At 39.2% G+C, this 19,508-nt stretch overlaps 1 protein-coding gene across 1 annotated transcript; it reads right to left on the bottom strand.

Annotated features, from left to right (window-relative positions):
* Positions 1–1,462: 1,462 nt before the first annotated feature.
* LOC129860889 (uncharacterized) lies at positions 1,463–19,070 on the bottom strand. Its single transcript, XM_055931779.1, has 11 exons — positions 18,615–19,070; positions 15,514–15,613; positions 15,023–15,166; positions 14,813–14,899; positions 14,609–14,687; positions 6,541–6,677; positions 4,345–4,491; positions 3,393–3,479; positions 3,093–3,168; positions 2,838–2,914; positions 1,463–2,586 (listed from the first exon to the last, which is right to left on the bottom strand). The coding sequence occupies exons 1-11, from the start codon at positions 18,707–18,709 to the stop codon at positions 2,479–2,481; spliced, it is 1,137 nt and encodes a 378-aa protein (XP_055787754.1). The 5' UTR covers positions 18,710–19,070; the 3' UTR covers positions 1,463–2,478.
* Positions 19,071–19,508: the final 438 nt, after the last annotated feature.

The raw sequence follows: 19,508 nt of genomic DNA, 5'->3' as shown, positions 1-19,508 counted from the left end.
ACATTTTGTTGTGTTACAGCCTGAATTTAAAATGGATTAAATTTAGATTTTGTGTCACTGGCCTAGACACAATATCCCATAATGACAAAGTGGAATTGTGTTTTATAATGTTTTGAAAATTCATTCAAAATAAAGAGCTGAAATGTCTTGAGTCAATAAGGATTCAATGACTTTGTTACAAAACTTTGTTTTGTTATAAGTTCAGGAGTGAACATTTGCTTAACAAGTCAAATAAGTTGTATGGACTCACTTTGTGTGCAATAATAGTGTTTAATATGATTTTTAAATGACTACCTCATCTCTGTACCCCACACATACAATTATCTGTAAGGTCCCTCAGTCGAGCAGTGAATTTAAAACACAGATTCAAACACAGACAAGGGAGGTTTTCCAATGCCTCACAAAGAAGTCCACCTATTGATAGATGGGTAAAAAAAGCAGACATTGAATATCCCTTTCAGCATGGTGAAGTTATTAACCCTCTAGAGAGTTGAGACTCTAAACCCTGTCTAAGCTAGGGTAAGGGAGGTTCTACGAAGCTAACTTATGGAATTGTTTTAAGATGGTCATACCAAGGATCATTACAGTATTTGATTTAGAATTTTAAGATCCCTTAAGGTATAAAAAAAAACATATTAAAAAATGATTAGATGAAACATTGAATTTGGTGTTACTGTTATTAGACAATAGAATCGCATTGAATAATAGATTCACTACATGTAAAAAAAATATATATATAAAATGGAAGTTTGTTCTTTAAGTGTCTGCCCTATATCTGAGAGATATAAGAAAGCTCAGGAAACAATTGGTACCGGGGACCTTCAGAGGAGGCTTGTGGGCGTCCTACAGAGGGGTCATATTAGTGTGTAGACCAAACTGTTCGGACGCTGCAGACAGAAGTTTGCAGAACAGGCTGTACCGACTTCAGACGAGTCCTGTGAAGCTTGTGGAGATTGTAGAGTAAAATGGAGAACATCATCAGAAGAGTCATCTTTCATAATAGTTTGTAGGCCTAACCTTTCGGACACTTTAGACTTTTTCTCGAGAAGACAGATTTTCCGGATGTCTTATGGTCTGACAAACACCGCTCTAGCTCTGCCACCTTTTCCAGCACATGCGGAAGGGCGATATTGGCAGATACAGTGGATTGAGACAAAACCCTAGCTTAAACGAACGGATTTTGATGTTCATTTTTTATTATGTTAATTTGATTTCCACAGGGCCACGTAAATTGTAGGAGAAGGGTTAATTACACTTTGGATGGTATATCAATACAAATATACAGGTATCCTTCCTAAGTCAGTCAATCAAATGTATTTATAAAGCCCTTCTTATATCAGCTGATGTCAAAGTGCTGGACAGAAACCCAGCCTAAAACCCCAAACAGCAAGCAATGCAGGTGTAGAAGTCAGTTGCCAGAGAGGAAGGAAACAACACAGGGATTTCAGCATGAGGCCAATGGTGACTTTAAAACAGTTAGAGTTTAATGGCTGTGATGGGAGAAAACTGAGAATGGATCAACAACATTGTAGTTACTCCACAATACTAACCTAAATGACCGAGTGAAAAGAAAGAAGCCTGTACAGAATAAACATATTTTTGCAATAAGGCACTAAAATAAAATTGCAAAACATTTGGCAAAGAAATGTATTTTAAGTCCTGAATACAAAGTGTTATATTTGGGCCAAATTCAACACATCACTAAGTACCACTCCATATTTTCAAGCATGGTGGTGGCTGCATCATGTTATTGGGTGTGCTTGTCATCAGCAAGGACTAGGGAGTTTTTTAAGATAAAAATAAATGGAATTGGGCTAAGCACAGGCAAAATCCTAGAGGAAAACTGGTTCAGTCTGCTTTCCAACAAACACTGGGAGACAAATTCACCTTTCAGCAGGACAATAACCTAAAAGATAAGGCCAAATATACACTGGAGTTGCTTACCAAGATGACATTGAATGTTCCTTAGTGGCCTAGTTACAATTTTGACTAATTGGCTTGAAAATCTATGGCAATACTTGAAAATGGCTGTCTAGCAATGATCAACAACCACTTTGACAGAGTTTAATTTAAAAAATATATAATAATACAATCCATGTGTCGAAACGCTTAGAGACTTACCCAGAGAAACTCACAGCTGTAACAGCTGCCAAAGGTGATTCCAACATGTATTGACTCAGGGGTGTGAATGCTTATGTAAATGAGATATTTCTGTATTTCATTTCCAGTAAATTGGCAAACATTTCTAGAAACATGTTTTCACTGTAATTATGAGCTATTTTATGTAGATCGGTGAGGAAAAAATATATGTTTAATCAATTTTGAATTCAGGCTATAACACAACAAAATGTGGAATAAGTCAAGGGGTATGAATACTTTCTAAAGGACCTGTATACATGATATCCACAAATATAGTGTCTATTGATGAAAAGAGGCATGAGTCTTCTATTTTGTGAGGCCATTGGTCAGTTAGTCTCATTAATGTGCAATTATCATTGGTTCCTGGGACTCCTTTCTGCTCCTCTGTTTTTTTGGCATGAGGGGTGGATCCGGGTGGTTTGAGGTAGCTTGGAGGTTTTTTTCCGGCTATAGAGAAAAGAAATAAACACTACTGAGTTGCTTTGCAACTACTTTTTGGGACTTGTCTCTAATTTGCTTTTTTCTGTAAAAAACGTTCAAGACAAAGATAACTTATTTTTAACATCCTGCATCTTCACAAAATATATGTACATGTATGGCTCAATTGGAATCAATAGACACAGGCAAAAGGCTAGCCACACAGTTTTCCCAATCTGTTTGTTTTGTTCCATTTTAATGGGACTGTAATGGTGCTTTACCTGTTGTAGCTGGAAGATCCAGTTCTGATATTCTTCAGGACAGGCGCAAGATACCTGCAGCGGCTCAATCAGTTCACCTGAGCCACACAATATACAATAGAAGTACAGTGCTCTTCACCAATACGTACAGCAACACTTGATACAGTGGAATTGATACAGATCTCTTTGCAGTTTGGAGGGTCAATTTACAGTCAATTTCCCTCATTATACAAACATGTTAGAGCAGTATGACATTATGTCTGTTTTGTATATAACCTGTTAACTCGAACTCCAGCCTCCCAGGTAATGCTGACCTCTCCACTGCTGTGATGCTTTTCCGAGGCAATCTACCCTAAAGTGTTATGAAATACAGGTTGAAGTGCCATTTGTCTTGAATTGAAAAAGGTTAGTATTGGATCACCTCTATATTTTACAACATCTTTTAAACTGTACATCATAGTATATCACACCAACATCTACTCTATAGCGACAATTGGCAAACTTGGTAAGGTCACCAGGTTCATACTGTAGGAGTTCCAGTGAAATTGTCTCCTAGAGAACATAATTTCACTGTACCTCATATATGACACTGAGGCACTTGTTATCCACAGAGAGCAGGAGGACATCTTGAGGGAAGAGTACCAGAAGTTGCTGATGGAGTCCCTGCAAGAATGGATGAACATTATCACACTGTTTATTTGATCTGAAGTCCACTATTATAATTATCATTAGCATTATAATATTAGCATAATCAAGTAGTATTATTAAGCCTATGATCATTATTGTTTGATTAGCATATTTATTAGCATTAGCATTATTTATATTTTTGGTCTTTATGGAGCAGATACTAGTGATGAAGTATTGGACTAGTGTAGGATTATTTTCTGAGTAGTTGTTACCTTTGCATGGCATGTATACAATGTGTTGAATCTGTTTTAGAACATACCTGTGTGTTTACCTAATTCTGGAAATACGTCATTAATTATTTACCTGGGATTTAATGATCTGTTATTTGATTGACCAATGCATTAATTGTATTGTAATAGCTGTATTGAAACAGGAAGTGACAGACAGTTTCTGAGTTTTGGCTAATGGTATTCAATTGGGTCTGCCTAAATAGTAATCTGTCTCGTTGCTTAAAGGAGGTCATCCATCCAAATGTATGCGGCCCCTAAAGTTACACTGGTGGCAGCAGTGGTGCTGTTTTTGATGGAATTGTGATTTTTGTTCTATCTCTGGACATTGTGGATAGCTAGATTCACCTACCTAGCTTACCACTTGCATAAAAAACTATTGAGATCTTTAGCAGATGTTGAGCTTTTTTGCTGGAGATAAGAGGGATTTCAGATTTTTGGGATAATTTTGCCACCATTTCCACATAGTTTTGCCTTTTTCATTCCAGTACAACACGCATGCCTATCTGAATCGTTTAGCATGTCTAACATGACAGCTATCAAGCTATCAAGACCAATTAAAATGGACTTTAGAATACTGGTGAGTACACAGGTACTCAGTGCGGGTTGTGTACCTGTCTCTGTGTGTTGATGATGTGGACCATGGATATGTATACAGGCTGGCCCATGTGCTGGATGGGGGCCCCTTCCCACTGCTGAATTGGGGCTTGCAGTAAATACGTTTTCAGTTCCTCTTTCTTCCAGATCTCATCGCAGGGTACCTACAGTAAGTGACAACAGAAACGTAGCTTCATATTTGGAGAGTTTCGCCTAAGATTATTATATGCAACAAATGTCCTTTCATGATGATGCATTTAGCTCATTAGTGTAATATATAGTTGAAGACGGAAGTTTACATACACCTTAGCCAAATACATTTGAACTCAGTTTTTCACAATTCCTGACATTTAATCCATGTAAAAATTTCCTGTCAGGATCACCACTTTATTTTAAGAATGTGAAATGTCAGAATAATAGTAGAGAGAATGATTTATTTCAGCTTTTATTGCTTTCATCACATTCCCAGTGTGTCAGAAGTTTACATACACTCAATTAGTATTTGGTAGCATTGCCTTTCAAGTGTTGAACTTGGGTCAAACGTTTCTGGTAGCCTTTCACAAGCTTCCCACAATACTTTCGGGGAATTTTGGTGACAGAGCTGGTGTAACTGTGTCAGGTTTGTAGGCCTCCTTGCTCGCACACGCTTTTTCAGTTCTGACCACAAATTGCTATATGATTGAGGTCAGGGCTCTGTGATGGCCACTCCAATACCTTGACTTTGTTGTCCTTAAGCTATTTTGCCACAACTTTAGAAGTTTGCTTGGGGTCATTGTCCATTTGGAAGACCCATTTGCGACCAAGCTTTAACTTCCTGACTGATGTCTTGAGATGATGCTTCAATATATCCACATAATTTTCCTACCTCATGATGCCATCTATTTTGTGAAGTGCACCAGTCCCTCCTGCAGCAAAGCACCCCCACAACATGATGCTGCCACCCCCGTGCTTCACGGTTGGGATGGTGTTCTTCGGCTTGCAATCCTCCCCCTTTTTCCTCCAAACATAACGATGATCATTATGACCAAACAGTTCTATTTTTGTTTCATCAGACCAGATGGGACATTTCTCCAAAAAGTACAATCTTTGTCCCCATGTGCAGTTGCAGACCATAGTCTGGCTTTTTTATGGCGGATTTGGAGCAGTGGCTTCTTCCTTGCTGAGCGGCCTTTCAGGTTATGTCGATAAAGGACTCGTTTTACTGTGGATATAGATACTTTTGTACCTGTTTCCTCCAGCATCTTCACAAGGTCCTTTGCTATTGTTCTGGGATTGATTTGCGCTTTTCGCACCAAAGTATGTTCATCTCTAGGACACAGAACGCGTCTCCTTCCTGAGCGATATGACGGCTCCGTGGTCCCATGGTGTTTATACGGCAGGTAGCCTAGTTGTTCGAGTGTTGGACTAGTAACCGAAAGGTTGCAAGATCGAATCCCCGAGCTGACAAGGTAAAAATCTGTCTTTCTGCCCCTGAACAAGGCAGTTAACGCACTGTTCCTAGACCGTCATTGAAAATAAGAATTTGACAGAAAGCGTCTCCTTCCTGAGCGATATGACGGCTGCGTGGTCCCATGGTATTTATACTTGCGTACAGATGAAAATGGTATCTTCAGGCGTTTGGAAATTGCTCCCAAGGATGAACCAGACTTGTGGAGGTCTTGGCTGATTTCTTTTGATTTTCCCATGATGTCAAGCAAAGTTTGAAGTTAGGCCTTGAAATACATCCACAGGTACACTTCCAATTGACTCAAACGATGTCAATTAGCCTATCAGAAACTTCTAAAGCCATGATATAATTTTCTGGAATTTTCCAAGCTGTTTAAAGGCACAGTCAACTTAGTGTATGTAAACTTCTGACACACTGGAATTGTGATACAGTGAATTATAAGTGAAATAATCTGTCTGTAAATAATTGTTGTGTCATGCACAAAGTAGATGTCCTAACCGACTTGCCAAAACTATAGTTTGTTTTAACACGAAATTTGTGGAGTGGTTGAAAAATTATTTTTAATGACTCCAACCTAAGTGTATGTAAACGTCCGACTTCAACTGTATGTTATATGTGCTATTCATATGTGATATTAGATGTTCAAGTTGTGATCAAGCAAAGTGAACCTCACAATAGTTCAGACAGTTTAACATTTTGCAATGACATCTGTTTAGGATCGGTAATTTACTGTATAAGGGGGTGGTTCTTATGTTGATTGAATTACCAGGTAAGACAGTGCACAGTGGGAGGGGCTTAGCAGTTGGCTCATGGATTTGTATTTCCTCTCCTCCATGTGGTGTATCCATTTGTTCATCTCTGCTGCACTGGTACAGGTGAATACTTTGGAGTCCACCATTGGACCTAGAATGGGGAGGGAGATGGTAGCCGTGTTACAATACAATAATTAAACCATTAACTTTTTTTTTTTTTTCTTCTTTTTTTTAAGGGGTGGATCAGCTTAATATTGCGGAAAGAATGTTGCTTCCAATGTAATTGTCTGCATCATTTCCAATCCCCCATATTTTTGGGGTAAATATATATATCCATACACGTATGCATACATATATACATACACATACCTATATAGACATACATACTTTAAAGAATATACCTTTATTATTATTCCCCGCAAACCCTACCACCGATCCCCCAATTGGAGTAAACTGATAAACATTTCTGTTTTTACCTTCAATTTATACATCTTATACACATTTTACAGACACAGTCTACTTTATGATAGTTCTCTTTTGTTTGTTCTTAGTCCTTCCTCTATTTCTGTTGTCCATCCAGTTTGATTTCCACTTGTAACTGTGCTATTTCACAAAAGCTCCGCACCTATACACATTTCACAGATCCCGTATGCCCTACATTGTTTATCTTGTTATTAGTCCCACCCTTCAGCTCCACTCAACCCTTCCCATCTATCTTCCAACATCATCCATTTCGGATTTTATTTGCCATATATTTTTCAACTGTGCTGTGATGCTTCACAAAAGATTTAAATCTTCCTATTCTCATAGCTTCCACGGATTGTAAATTAAAAATAAACATTTTTGCTAAAACAATTATTATATTATTGATTGATTGACTATGGCTTTTCAAATCCCCCAGTATTGCTATCTGTAGCGTTAGTTCTACACAAATGTTGCAATTCTTCAGCCATTCCTGGACCTGTGACCAAAAACGAGCTACATACGGACAATACCAAAATAAATGATCTAATGACTCTGCCTCCTCACAGCAGAATCTGCAGAGCTGGGAAGATTGTATCCCCCATATATATAACATTCTATTAGTTGCAAGAATTTTGTACAGTAATTTAAATAGAAAAATTCGAAGTTTTGAATCCGGCGTTGTTTTGCGTATCAATTCATAAACCATGTGCCATGGAATGGGTACATCGAAAATCTCTTCCCAACTATTTTGCAATTTATATGGCACAGCTGTCAGTTTTTTGGTCCTTAAATTAAATTGGTATATGTTTTTATTTATCAAACTTTTCTTTAACCATTTATGTTCTTTAATACAGGGCCGACATAAAAGTTCCTTACTTTTTTCCCCTTCTACTTACCTCTTACATTTTTGTGGTAATGCTGCAATTAATTGGTTGTAATTTTGGGTAGAGCAGACATTTCCATATGTCTGTGTTAGCTGCATGTGTGACATTGCTCCACCAGTCCTATTTATGATATCATTCACAAAAATTATACCTTTTTAAAAAAAAGGTATTTATCGAAGAAATGTTTATCATTTACTATATTTGAATTTAACCACAATATTTGTTGTACTATTTGTTCCGTCCTTTCAGGTGGATTAAACTGAAATTGCAACCAACTTTCTAAGGCTTGTTTAAAAAATAAAGATATTTTGGAGATTAGTTCCTTTTCAAACCGAAAGTGAGCAGGTGTAATCTGAATATAGGGAAAAAGGCCCTTCTTGAACATAGGATGAGACATTCGTACCAATTTACTAGAGAACCAGTTTGGATTTAAGTGTAACTTTTGTATGACTGATGCCTTTAGTGAGAGGTCTAATGCTTTAATATTTAATAATTTCTGCCCTCCGAATTCATATTCGTTATATAAATAGGCCCTTTTAATTTTATCTGGCTTGCCGTTCCAAATAAAATGGAATATTCTTTGTTCATATAATTTAAAAAGCAGGTCACTAGGTGTAGGCAAAACCATAAGCAAATAGGTAAACTGTGATATGATTAAAGAGTTAATCAGGGTGATTTTCCCACAAATAGACAGGTATTTTCCTTTCCATGGTAGCAAGATCTTATCTATTTTTGCTAACTTTCTATAAAAATGTATTGGAGTGAGATCATTTCTTTCTTTTGGGATTTGTATACCGAGTATGTCCACATCTCCGTCAGACCATTTAATTGGTAAACTACATGGCAATGTAAAATGTGTATTTTTTAGTGATCCAATACATAATATGGTACATTTATCATAATTTGGTTTTAATCCAGAGAGGATAGCAAATGTATCTAGATCCTCTATGAGGCCCTGGAGAGACTCTAGTTGTGGTTTTAAAAGAAAACATGAATCATCAGCGTACAATGACACCTTAGTTTTTAGGCCCTGGATTTCTAATCCCTTAATATTAATGTTTGATCTAATTTTAACAGCTAACATTTCGATGGCAATAATAAATAGATATGCCGATAGTGGACAACTTTGTTTTACTCCTCTAGATAGTTTAAAACTTTCTGAGATGTAGCCATTATTTACTATTTCACACCTAGGGTTACTATACATAATTTTAACCCATTTTATAAGAGATTCCCCAAAATTGAAATATTCTAGGCATTTATATATAAACTCCAGTCGTACTTTATCAAAAGCCTTTTCAAAATCAGCTATGAAAACCAGGCCTGGTGTCCCCGATATTTCATAGTGTTCTATTGTTTCCAGTACTTGCCTTATATTATCTCCAATGTATCGTCCATGTAAAAAACCTGTCACGATCGCGTTGACATGAACGAGAGGACCAAGGCGCAACATGATTTGAATACATCTTCTTTAATTTACCACGACGAAGATGATCACCAAACACTTATACAACACTAACAAAAACAACAAACGATCGTGAAACTTCAAACGTAAGTGCACACACAAACTACTTACGTCGACATATACATAAACAATCACACACAAACAGCTAAAGCCTATGGCAGCCTTAAATATGGCTCCCAATTAGAGACAACCGAAATCAGCTGTCTCTAATTGAGAACCCATTCCGGCCACCATAGACTTTCCTAGAACTACACCCAACATAGACACAGCTAGACACATACACTCAACACAAAACCATAAACTACAACAAACACCCCCTCTACCATATAATACCCCAAAATACACACATACCCCATGTCACACCCTGACCTAACTAAAATAATAAATAAAACAAATAATACTAAGGCCAGGGCGTGACAAAACCTGTCTGATTAGGATGAATAATATCTGACAAAACTTTTTTTATTCTATGCGCCAAGCATTTTGCTAGGATTTTTGCATCACAACACTGAAGTGTAAGAGGTCTCTGAAGTGTAAGAGGACTGGATCTTTATATATACCACTTGGGTCCTGTTTCAGTAATAATGATATCACACCTTCTTGTTGCGTTTCTGATAATCTATCATTTATATAGGAGTGGTCAAAACAAGCTAATAATGGTCCTTTGAGTATATCAAAATAAATTGTATACTTCCACTGGTATGCCATCCAGCCCTGGAGTTTTCCCATCCTTAAATGCCCCAATTGCATCAGGTAGTTCCTCCTCTGTAATTAGGCCTTCACATGAGTCTTTCTGTACAGATGTTAATTTTACATTATTATTAGGAAAAAAATCCATACAATTAGTTTCAGTTAGTGGAGATGGAGGAGCCTGAAACGAAAACGTATTCTTAAAGTACTTTACTTCCTCTTTCAAAATATCATTTGGTGAATCATGCGTGACTCCATCATTTGTAACAAGTTTTAATACGTTTTCTTTGGTAGCATTTCTATATTGAAGATTGAAAAAGAATTTGGTGCATTTTTCCCCATATTCCATCCAGTTCGCTTTATTTTTATAATACTGTATATTACACTGGATCTTTCTTGAATAAGTTCCTCCATTTATTTTTGTTTTTCCTCTAACTTATTCTGTGCCTCTATGGTACCGTTTTTATTGTTATCTAACTGTACTGTTAGTCCTTCAATTTCCTTTGTTAATATGGACTCTTTTGATCGAAATTGCTTTTGTTTTATAGATGAGTACTGAATTGCATGGCCTCTAAAGGCACACTTAAAAGTGTCCCATACAATATGGGGATCTGCTGTACCTATGTTAGGTCTAAAAAAGTCAGTTATAAATTCTTCTGTCCTAGTTCTAAACAATTTATCATCTAGTAGGCTTTGATTAAATTTCCAATATCCTCGCCCACGTGGACATTCTGTAAGAGTAATATATATGCCAATTATGTTATGGTCCGACCGCATTCTGTCCCCTATCAAACACTTTTTAACTTTTGGTGCCAGAGAGAATGATATAAGAAAGTAGTCAAGGCGACTAGCTTGATTAAGCCTCCGCCATGTATATCTCACTAGGTCAGGGTATTTAAGTCTCCATATATCCACTAATTCCAATATATCCATGACATTCCTGATTTCCTTAAGTGCCTGAGGGTGATAGTTTGTAGTGTGATTTCCTTTCCGGTCCATAGAGGTATCTAAGACTGTCGTGTCTTTGCTATCGTTAAATTGAAGACTTATAGTTTTTATAAAAGATTCCTGTAATTAGGGATTACGCTATCACTTGAGTAATAATGTAACTAATTAACTATGAATTTGAGGGCACCAGGGAAAGTTATTAGATTACAAAGTTATAATTTCCCAATATAACCTTTCAGATATTTTCATATCTGATCAATAGTCTTCTAATTAATGATTTATTTACTCTACCTCATCAGTCTCATTCCAAACATCGTAAATCGTTGATTATCTGCACGAACCCAGTCTTCACTATGAGTCATCCATACATCAATTGTCTTAAATCATTTATTTATTACTAACTAATTAATTCACAAAAATGCACAAACAAGCAAACAAACTTAAAATAGTTACATGAAATGATGGGAGCAATATGCCCTAGTGGGCTGAACCGGCATGGCAGCTTGTTAGACAAAAGGGATGGATGGCGTTCGACTAAGAATCCACTACAGAGTCCATAATTATAACAATTGACATGCTAATCCTTACACATGAACGCTCACTCATTCGGGAACAATTGCAATCAATATATATATAGTTACGCTCATTGTGTGTCGTCTTGATCGTTGGAGAGAAGTTAGTTTCTGTTGGAGTGAAGTTAGTTTCTGTTGGAGATTCGTCGGTCTCTGTCTTGGCTATTGTGGATAGTTCAGAGTGACATTCGTTATAGAATGGATGTTTCAGCGGTTGTCTTTCTTCGCGTTCAATGATACCGAATTCCTAGCTGCAGGCTAGTAGTCAATATCAAAGACTTGTTCTCATTCGTCTTAAGAGTTTAACCACGTGGTATGGTTAAAGATGCACCAATGGTACATTCAACCTTCGTTCTCCCCATTGAGGATAAACATGGTCTAAATGGTAATTTCTTAAAGTGGGCTTTTATTCAGATAGCAGAGAGGGGTGGTTCCATGGTCTCTGACCCAACTGGCTCAGGGGCGGTCCTTGGATTTAGTTCAAATACAACAGGGAGTTGTATTTTTCTTCCATTAAACAGTTCGAAATCATATTACACAATTATACAAACATTATCATACTCACTCATTCATTTTATACAACACACAGGTGTAAACCTCATATCTGAGGTTATTATATAAACAGCGGTATGGTAATGTGGTCCCACAGTCTCACATGAGTTTCCCACGTGGTGACAAATGGACCGGTTCATAGCTGGACTGTCCACCGGTCTTTCATACTTTTGCAGGAATATGAAATATGTTCGTACCCCAAGTTCTGTGAGGTGGAAGAGAATTCCTTTGTCCTGAAAGTTTACCCTCTCTCTTAATACTGTTTGTTTGTGGTGGGGGGATTCTCGGGAATTTACGACATCTCTCTGTGATCACCGCATGGGTTGTGGTAGGAAAGGGAGAGGCAGAGAGAGGGGGATGGGGTTTGAAGTACCCAAGCAGGCAACATCATGACAAGACCGTATTAAAATCTCCCACTATAATAATAGAGTCTAGTGTTGCTTGTAGAGTTGATACATTCTTATATATATTGTCAAAGAAGCTTGGATCATCATTATTCGGACCGTATAGGTTAATAAGCCATATCTGTTTATTGTCCAATAACATATTTAAAATAATCCATCTACCTTGAGGATTTGTTTGGACAAGTTGCACATTTGGATCAAAATTATTGTTAATTAAAACCATCACCCCTTTTGAATTTCTTTGCCCATGGGAGAAATATATTTCGCCCCCCCCAGTTCTTTTTTCCACAAAACTTCATCTAAAACTGTTGAATGGGTTTCCTGTAAACAATAGATATTATAATCCTTCTCTTTTCTTATTATCTGCTAAGCCATTACAATTGTAACTGGCTATACTTATTTCACCACTTACCATAATGAGACACACCTTTCAATTATTTTTATCAAAATATATGTTTGTAAACGTACTATTAAAAAGTAACATAATGATTGCGTGTCTATATAGTTGTACCATGATATTTGCATTTCTACTAAGTAAACCTCCAATTGGTCCCTACTATTCCACCCGCTAAAAGCCCTCATCTCGAGTTGGGTTGTTATCCCAATGCCCGGCAGACCACCCTCGACCCCCTGTATCCCATAGTCCTGGACCGACTGGGATCCATCCTTTGAAAAGAGCACACAGTGCCATATACCGAATTGAAGTAAATCCATTGCCAAATGCATTTCCATCGCCCTCACCTCGATTTTTATTATATATTGCTGTGGATCATCCTCTATAGTCCCTAACATCTTTTACTTCTTCCTTCGCAACAGTTGTGGGATACACACATACACCCACACACATTCAGCCCTTACCCCCACACAACCATAAGCTCACTTTCTCAACAATTGCACCATCCCAGAGCCCAACTCAAGATAGGTCGTGATTTACAAATGTACTTGCAGTTGCAGCTGCATGAGAAGGCCTGCAAGACCGTGCAAAAAATGAGCATAAATGTAGAGATTTATTTACCATTGTCACATCCTAGATGATGGAGGTCAAATGTACACCTTCTTCCTGAAACACCCACAATACGGTCATCCGTCATGACCATGTTCCCAAGCATCTCCATGCAGTCCGACTTTGATTTCGTGCCACCAGGGCCACAATAATATACCCCCTCTCTGAATGTCCGAGTGTGACCCCCTCCCCATGGGTTACTGCAGCTAGTGTTGCCAGCACTGCCACTGCCTGGGTGGGGGCACCCCACCGGAATCCCCACCGGCTAGGTACAAGGTCGTCAAGGTTCTCATTAGCAGCTTTGAGAATTTCCTTGTTTATTATGCTCTCCCTTTAGGGGGCTTTGGCTTTGCAGGACCAACCCTGCCAAGCAGGCTCAGAATCTTGAGGGGGCAGTGCTGCTCTTGGTCTCTGACCTCATTTTGGCTGCATACAGACCACTTACAGCATGCACATAAAACAGTTAGGGACTTCTCCTTAGTATCTGGGCCATTCATGTGGGTGTCTAGGGTATAGGGCCATGGACCGTACCATTAAAATAGGATAATAAATAATTAGATATAATTTATTTTAAAAATGTAGTTCCCCATGATAGGACAATAAATAAATAAGACGTATAATTCATTATAAAAGTATATCCATCATCTGAACAACATTGAAAGCCCTCTCATACCCGGCCCACAGCAATACACTGGCTCTGGGATATGCAACCATTTCATTACTCACGCACTCAACTTTCCAAACATAACAAATAAAATAAACACACACCACACCATCCACATATACTGTGCCTTCTGTTTACTTAGTTTTTATCTTCACTATGTAGAAATAGTGCTTGTGTGTTTAATTAGTTATATGTGAAGATTTATAGAAAAGCTATATTTTTACAATCAATAACCGGGCTTGAATTGTGTTTATTTTCCTCATCTATGAGAACTTTGTAATTTTTAAAATAACCATGGAGTAGTCTTTGACCATTAACTGTTGGCTTTGCGTCATACCTATGACCGTAGCACAGCTGTGATAAACCACAATAAATCATATACCCTTGTCTATTAATGCTTTAATGGACTCACTGCATAATCATAATAGAACTCACCACTGATCTGGAACACGGTTTGCGAGTTGGAGGCTAGTGAGGTGGCTTGGAAAGACAGTCCAGAGAGAGGCAGCATGCCCTGAGAAAGAAGAAGCAACACTGACTAGCTGGCCTTAGGTGAACGCATTTTACATTCAAGTTAAACGTTCAACATGCATCTGCACAGTGTCGTTACAGTATTTCCCCATTTGTAAAGGAACCAACCTCATAGATAAAGTCATGGTGAGAGTGGTCCAGAGATAGGATCAACAAGTGGAAGGAGAAAAGCACCAGATAGTGTTCACGTGTCTCCTATAGGAACATAAACACACACATGAAAAGAACATCAATATAGCAGTACTAGAGTCGGGACATAGACAGTGAGTGATGATTGATCTCTACAGTCTATCTGAGCATGGTGTAGTGCGATGTTACCTGTGTGTAGCTGTTGTGGAGAGACACCAGGGAGGAGTGCACTATCTCTCCATACATGTGTGTAGGTTGGCCCTCCCAATCACGGATAGGCTGGTTGTAGATTCTGTGGTGTAGCTCCTCTCTGCTCCTGCCCCATAGCACAACCTAGGGGAATAGAATAGAATACTTCACCTGTCTCATTTAAAACGAGATGTAGTGAGGAGTTTACATTAGTATACACATTAGTATACATGAGTATCTCTTTATCATTAATGTGATATAACAACTTTGACATAAAATAGTATGGTGATGCACCATTGACACCATGCATTCACACTTGCAAGTGCCAATATGTGCACTCGAAGGGTGTGACCCACTGTTGTTTCCTGTGTGATAAGTGCATGGCAGAACCTTTTCAATTTCTGTATCTTAGTGTCATAATCATACAGATGGCCACTCTCTCTCGCTCTCTCTCTCACACACACAGACACACACTTTCATCCTCCACTGACCTCCTGGTTGAGGTGTCTCACTGAAGGGTAGCGAGAGGGTGGACCATCTTTTCCATTCCTCACAGAGAGCTGAAGCCTGCTCTCTCCTAGACTCCATATCCTGAAACATTAATCATATACAGTGCCTTTGGAAAGTATTCAGACCCCTTGACTTTTTCCAAATTTTGTTACGTTACAGCCTTATTTTAAAATTGATTAAGTCGTTTTTTCCCCTCATCAATCTACACACAATACACCATAATAACAAAGCTAAAACAGGTTTTGTTAGAAATGTTTGCAAAAAAAACAAATATTACATTTACATAAGTATTCAGACCCTTTACTCAGTACTTTGTTGAAGCACCTTTGGCAGCGATTACAGCATCGAGTCTTCTTGGGTATGACGCTACAAGCTTGGCACACCCGTGGATCTCTCTGTACTTTGCTCTGTTCTTCTGTGCCTCGATCCTGACTAGTCTCCCAGTCCCTGCCGCTGAAAAATATCCTCAGAGCATGATGCTGCCCCACCATGCTTCACTGTAGGGATGGTGCCAGGTTTCCTCCAGACGTGACGCTTGGCATTCAGGGCAAAGAGTTCAATCTTGGTTTCATCAGACCAGAGAATCTTGTTTCTCATGGTCTGAGAATCTTAAGGTGCCTTTCGGCAAACTCCAATCAGGCTGTCATGTGGCTTCTGTCTGGCCACTCTAACATAAAGGCCTGATTGGTGGAGTGCTGCAGAGATGGTTGTCCTTCTGGAAGTTTTTCCCATCTCCACAGACGAACTCTGGAGCTCTGTCAAAGTGACCATCGGGTTCTTGATCACCTCCCTGACCAAGGCGCTTCTCCCCCCGATTGCTCAGTTTGGCCGGGCGGACAGCTGTAGGAAGAGTCTTGGTTGTTTCAAAATTCTTCCATTTAAAAATGATGGATGCCACTGTGTTATTGGGGACCTTCAATGTTGCAGATATTTTTTGGTGCCCTTGCCCACATCTGTGCCTCGACACAATCCAGTCTCAGAGCTCTACGGACAATTCCTTCGACCTAATGACTTGGTTTTTGCTCTGACATGCACTGTCAACTGTGGAACCTTATATATACAGTTGTGTGCCTTTCCAAATCATGTCCAATCAATTGAATTTACCACAGGTGGACTCCAATCAAGCTGTAGAAACATCTCAAGGATGATCAATGGAAACAGGATGCACCTGAGCTCATTTTCTAGTCTCATAGTAAAGGGTCTGAATACTTACGTAAATAAGGTATTTCATTTTTATTTATTTATTTATACATTTGAAAAAAAACATTTTTTTTTTACTGTTTTCGCTTAGTCATTATGGGGTATTGTGTGTAGATTGCTGAGGATTTTTTAAAGTCCATTTTCGAATAAGGCTGTAATGTAACAAAATGTGGAAAAAGTCAAGGGGTTTGAATACTTTCCGAAGGCACTGTATATCAGCAGTCAACCCCATATCACATTAACCACAAAACCTTCTCACAAAGATGTAAACATCTCCCATTTATCCCACACTACTGTAACATCTCACAGAACTGTAGACCAATTTGCCCACCTCATTTACGAGCCAGCCATCTTGCCTGAGCCCCCTTCACCCAACAGTGTCCAGACATAAGCAGATTAAAGTATGGAGCAGACACCCACCATCTGAACCCCTCACATAAAGACCTGTTGCCCACATTCACCCATTTATCTGGTAGTAATACAGTAGCTACACACCCCTAAACCATTCCCTATGTGTGTCAACAGTTCTGTCACATCTGTGTTTGTGCTTGAGTGTCTGTCTCTGTGTGTGCATGTGTCCCTTTGTGTTTTTGCATGCACGCATGTGTGTGTATGCACTGTTTGAATGCAGTGTGTGTGTGTGTGTGTGTGTGTGTGTGTGTGTGTGTGTGTGTGTGTGTGTGTGTGTGTGTGTGTGTGTGTGTGTGTGTGTGTGTGTGTGTGTGTGTGTGTGTGTGTGTGTGTGTGTGTGTGTGTGTGTGTGTGTATATATATATACATACATTCATAAGTGTGTCAATGTGTGTGTGCGGACAAGCATCCTCGCGCGTGTGCACAGTATGTGTTGCTTGTGGCTGATCCCTTCTCACAGTTTGGGCACGTGAAGTCTGTGAGCTGCTATTGTGATTAGCTTCTCGTTTCCCCCACTCCCCACATGACGGGTTTTAGAGGCCTGGCCAGTGTTAGACCGGACTGGACAGGAGGGAGAGACGAGCGGTAGCATTGTCTGCTAATTAGGGAGACAATATCACCGGCAGCTCATGTCCTAATCACATCAGTGCCGCTTCAGTGAGGATCAGTACGTTTATGTCTATTAAAACGTTTATGTCTCCAAACTAGCGTTCCAACTCTGTATGTGCTTTTGTGTGTAAATGAAAATTACACAGATGCATTATGTTTCATTGTTCGATAAAATATGCCCTTAAATGTCATTGTTTCTTTCTCAAGGAACTGAAGTTCTGAAGTGGTTGAAACTGCTAGCACACTTGTCAATGTGTGCTCTGTTTTCACCACTTACCCCAAGGCAAAGCGACACCACTTCCTCTCAATACCTCGTCAACCAAACACACCTCGTTCTTTTTACCAAAACCCAACAATAGGTACTATTTAATAGTATAGTTTCAAACTTTCTTACAAAGCCAAGAGGCTCAGTATTTTACTGCTTGGTTTATCTAGATTCAGAGAAATTGATATTGTGAAGCGTATCTATTCGGTTGTGACCATGCTTGATAGTCTTAGATGCTGTCATGTGTCATCAACATATTTAAAATCTCCACAGTCATTACATTTACGTCATTTAGCAGATGTTCTTATCCAGAGAGACTTACAGGAGCAACTGGGTGAAGTGCCTTGCTCAAGGGCACATGGACAGATTGTTCACTTAGTCGGCTCAGGGATTCAAACCAGCGACCTTTCGGTTACTGGCCCAACACTCTTAACCTCTCTTTACCGCTAGGCTACCTGCCGCTTATGTTTCCGAGTCAAATTAAAATGTGATTGTGAGGTTGTAAAAAGCCGAATGGCAGTCTATCAAACTCAAACAGACCACTACCATAAGGGATTGATAGGGTTCATGGTCTTCTGTTAACAAAATAAGACTCACCCTGAGTTGTCAATCTCCAGGAGCTCGATCTCATCAGGGCCCACATCGTCAATCCCGGAATGCGCTCCTCTCTGAGTCACACTACAGCATCCCATGACCAGGTAGCACTCTCCTCTCTCAGCCTATTCCAGTCCAGCGAGACACAGAACTCTTTCCTTCACCCTCAGTTCCTAGTACACTAACTATACTGTACCATCTGTCTCCGTCTGCATTCATCCCCACAGCTTCTGCACAGCGCTAAGACCAGACGGAGGATATGTAGAGAGAGGGGGGGGGGGAGGAGAGGAAAAGAGGACCGGCACAGTGCAGAGGGAAGGGAGGGCTATGTCGCTTAACTTCTCAGTTCTCCATTTCTTCTAAAACACAATATCACTATCCCTGAAATATCAAGAAAAAGGTGGCAAAGCTTCTGAGATGAGTTGAGTCAAGAAGCAAAAAGCTGTGAGCAGCGTCACAGTGCACTCACTCTTCCTTCCTGTCAGTTTGCACGCAGAGAGCTATGCAACTTCCTCAGTGGCCTTTTCACTTTGACAGTGTCACAGAGCAAATTTGAGTTCTTCCGAAGCCTGTCTGCTTTCCCTTTGGAGAATCATGCAGATGAAGCAATTGATGGCAGAGCCATTGAGAAACAAGAGACGCTGTTGACCATTGTTGAAATAATCCTCCTGTTTACATATGCAGTGCTTAATAAGTACAGAGGCATGATAATTATGTGTTTCACAGCTGAAAGACAAAGGGCTGCAGTCATAACAACAAGCCACAGCTTCAACACAGTTGTGTGGTGTGTTGTAGTTGTTGTTTGTACAGTTGGATTGGTGTGGGCAATTCCACAATAACAGAGTGATGCTGAGACACAGATTTTCCACTTTAAAAAGTATATGGACACCCCTTCAA

This window comes from Salvelinus fontinalis, chromosome 8 (assembly GCF_029448725.1).
Source record: "Salvelinus fontinalis isolate EN_2023a chromosome 8, ASM2944872v1, whole genome shotgun sequence".
Lineage (NCBI taxonomy): Eukaryota > Metazoa > Chordata > Actinopteri > Salmoniformes > Salmonidae > Salvelinus > Salvelinus fontinalis.
The sequence above is the reverse complement of the archived record's forward strand: the minus strand, read 5'-3'. Positions and strand labels throughout refer to the sequence as shown.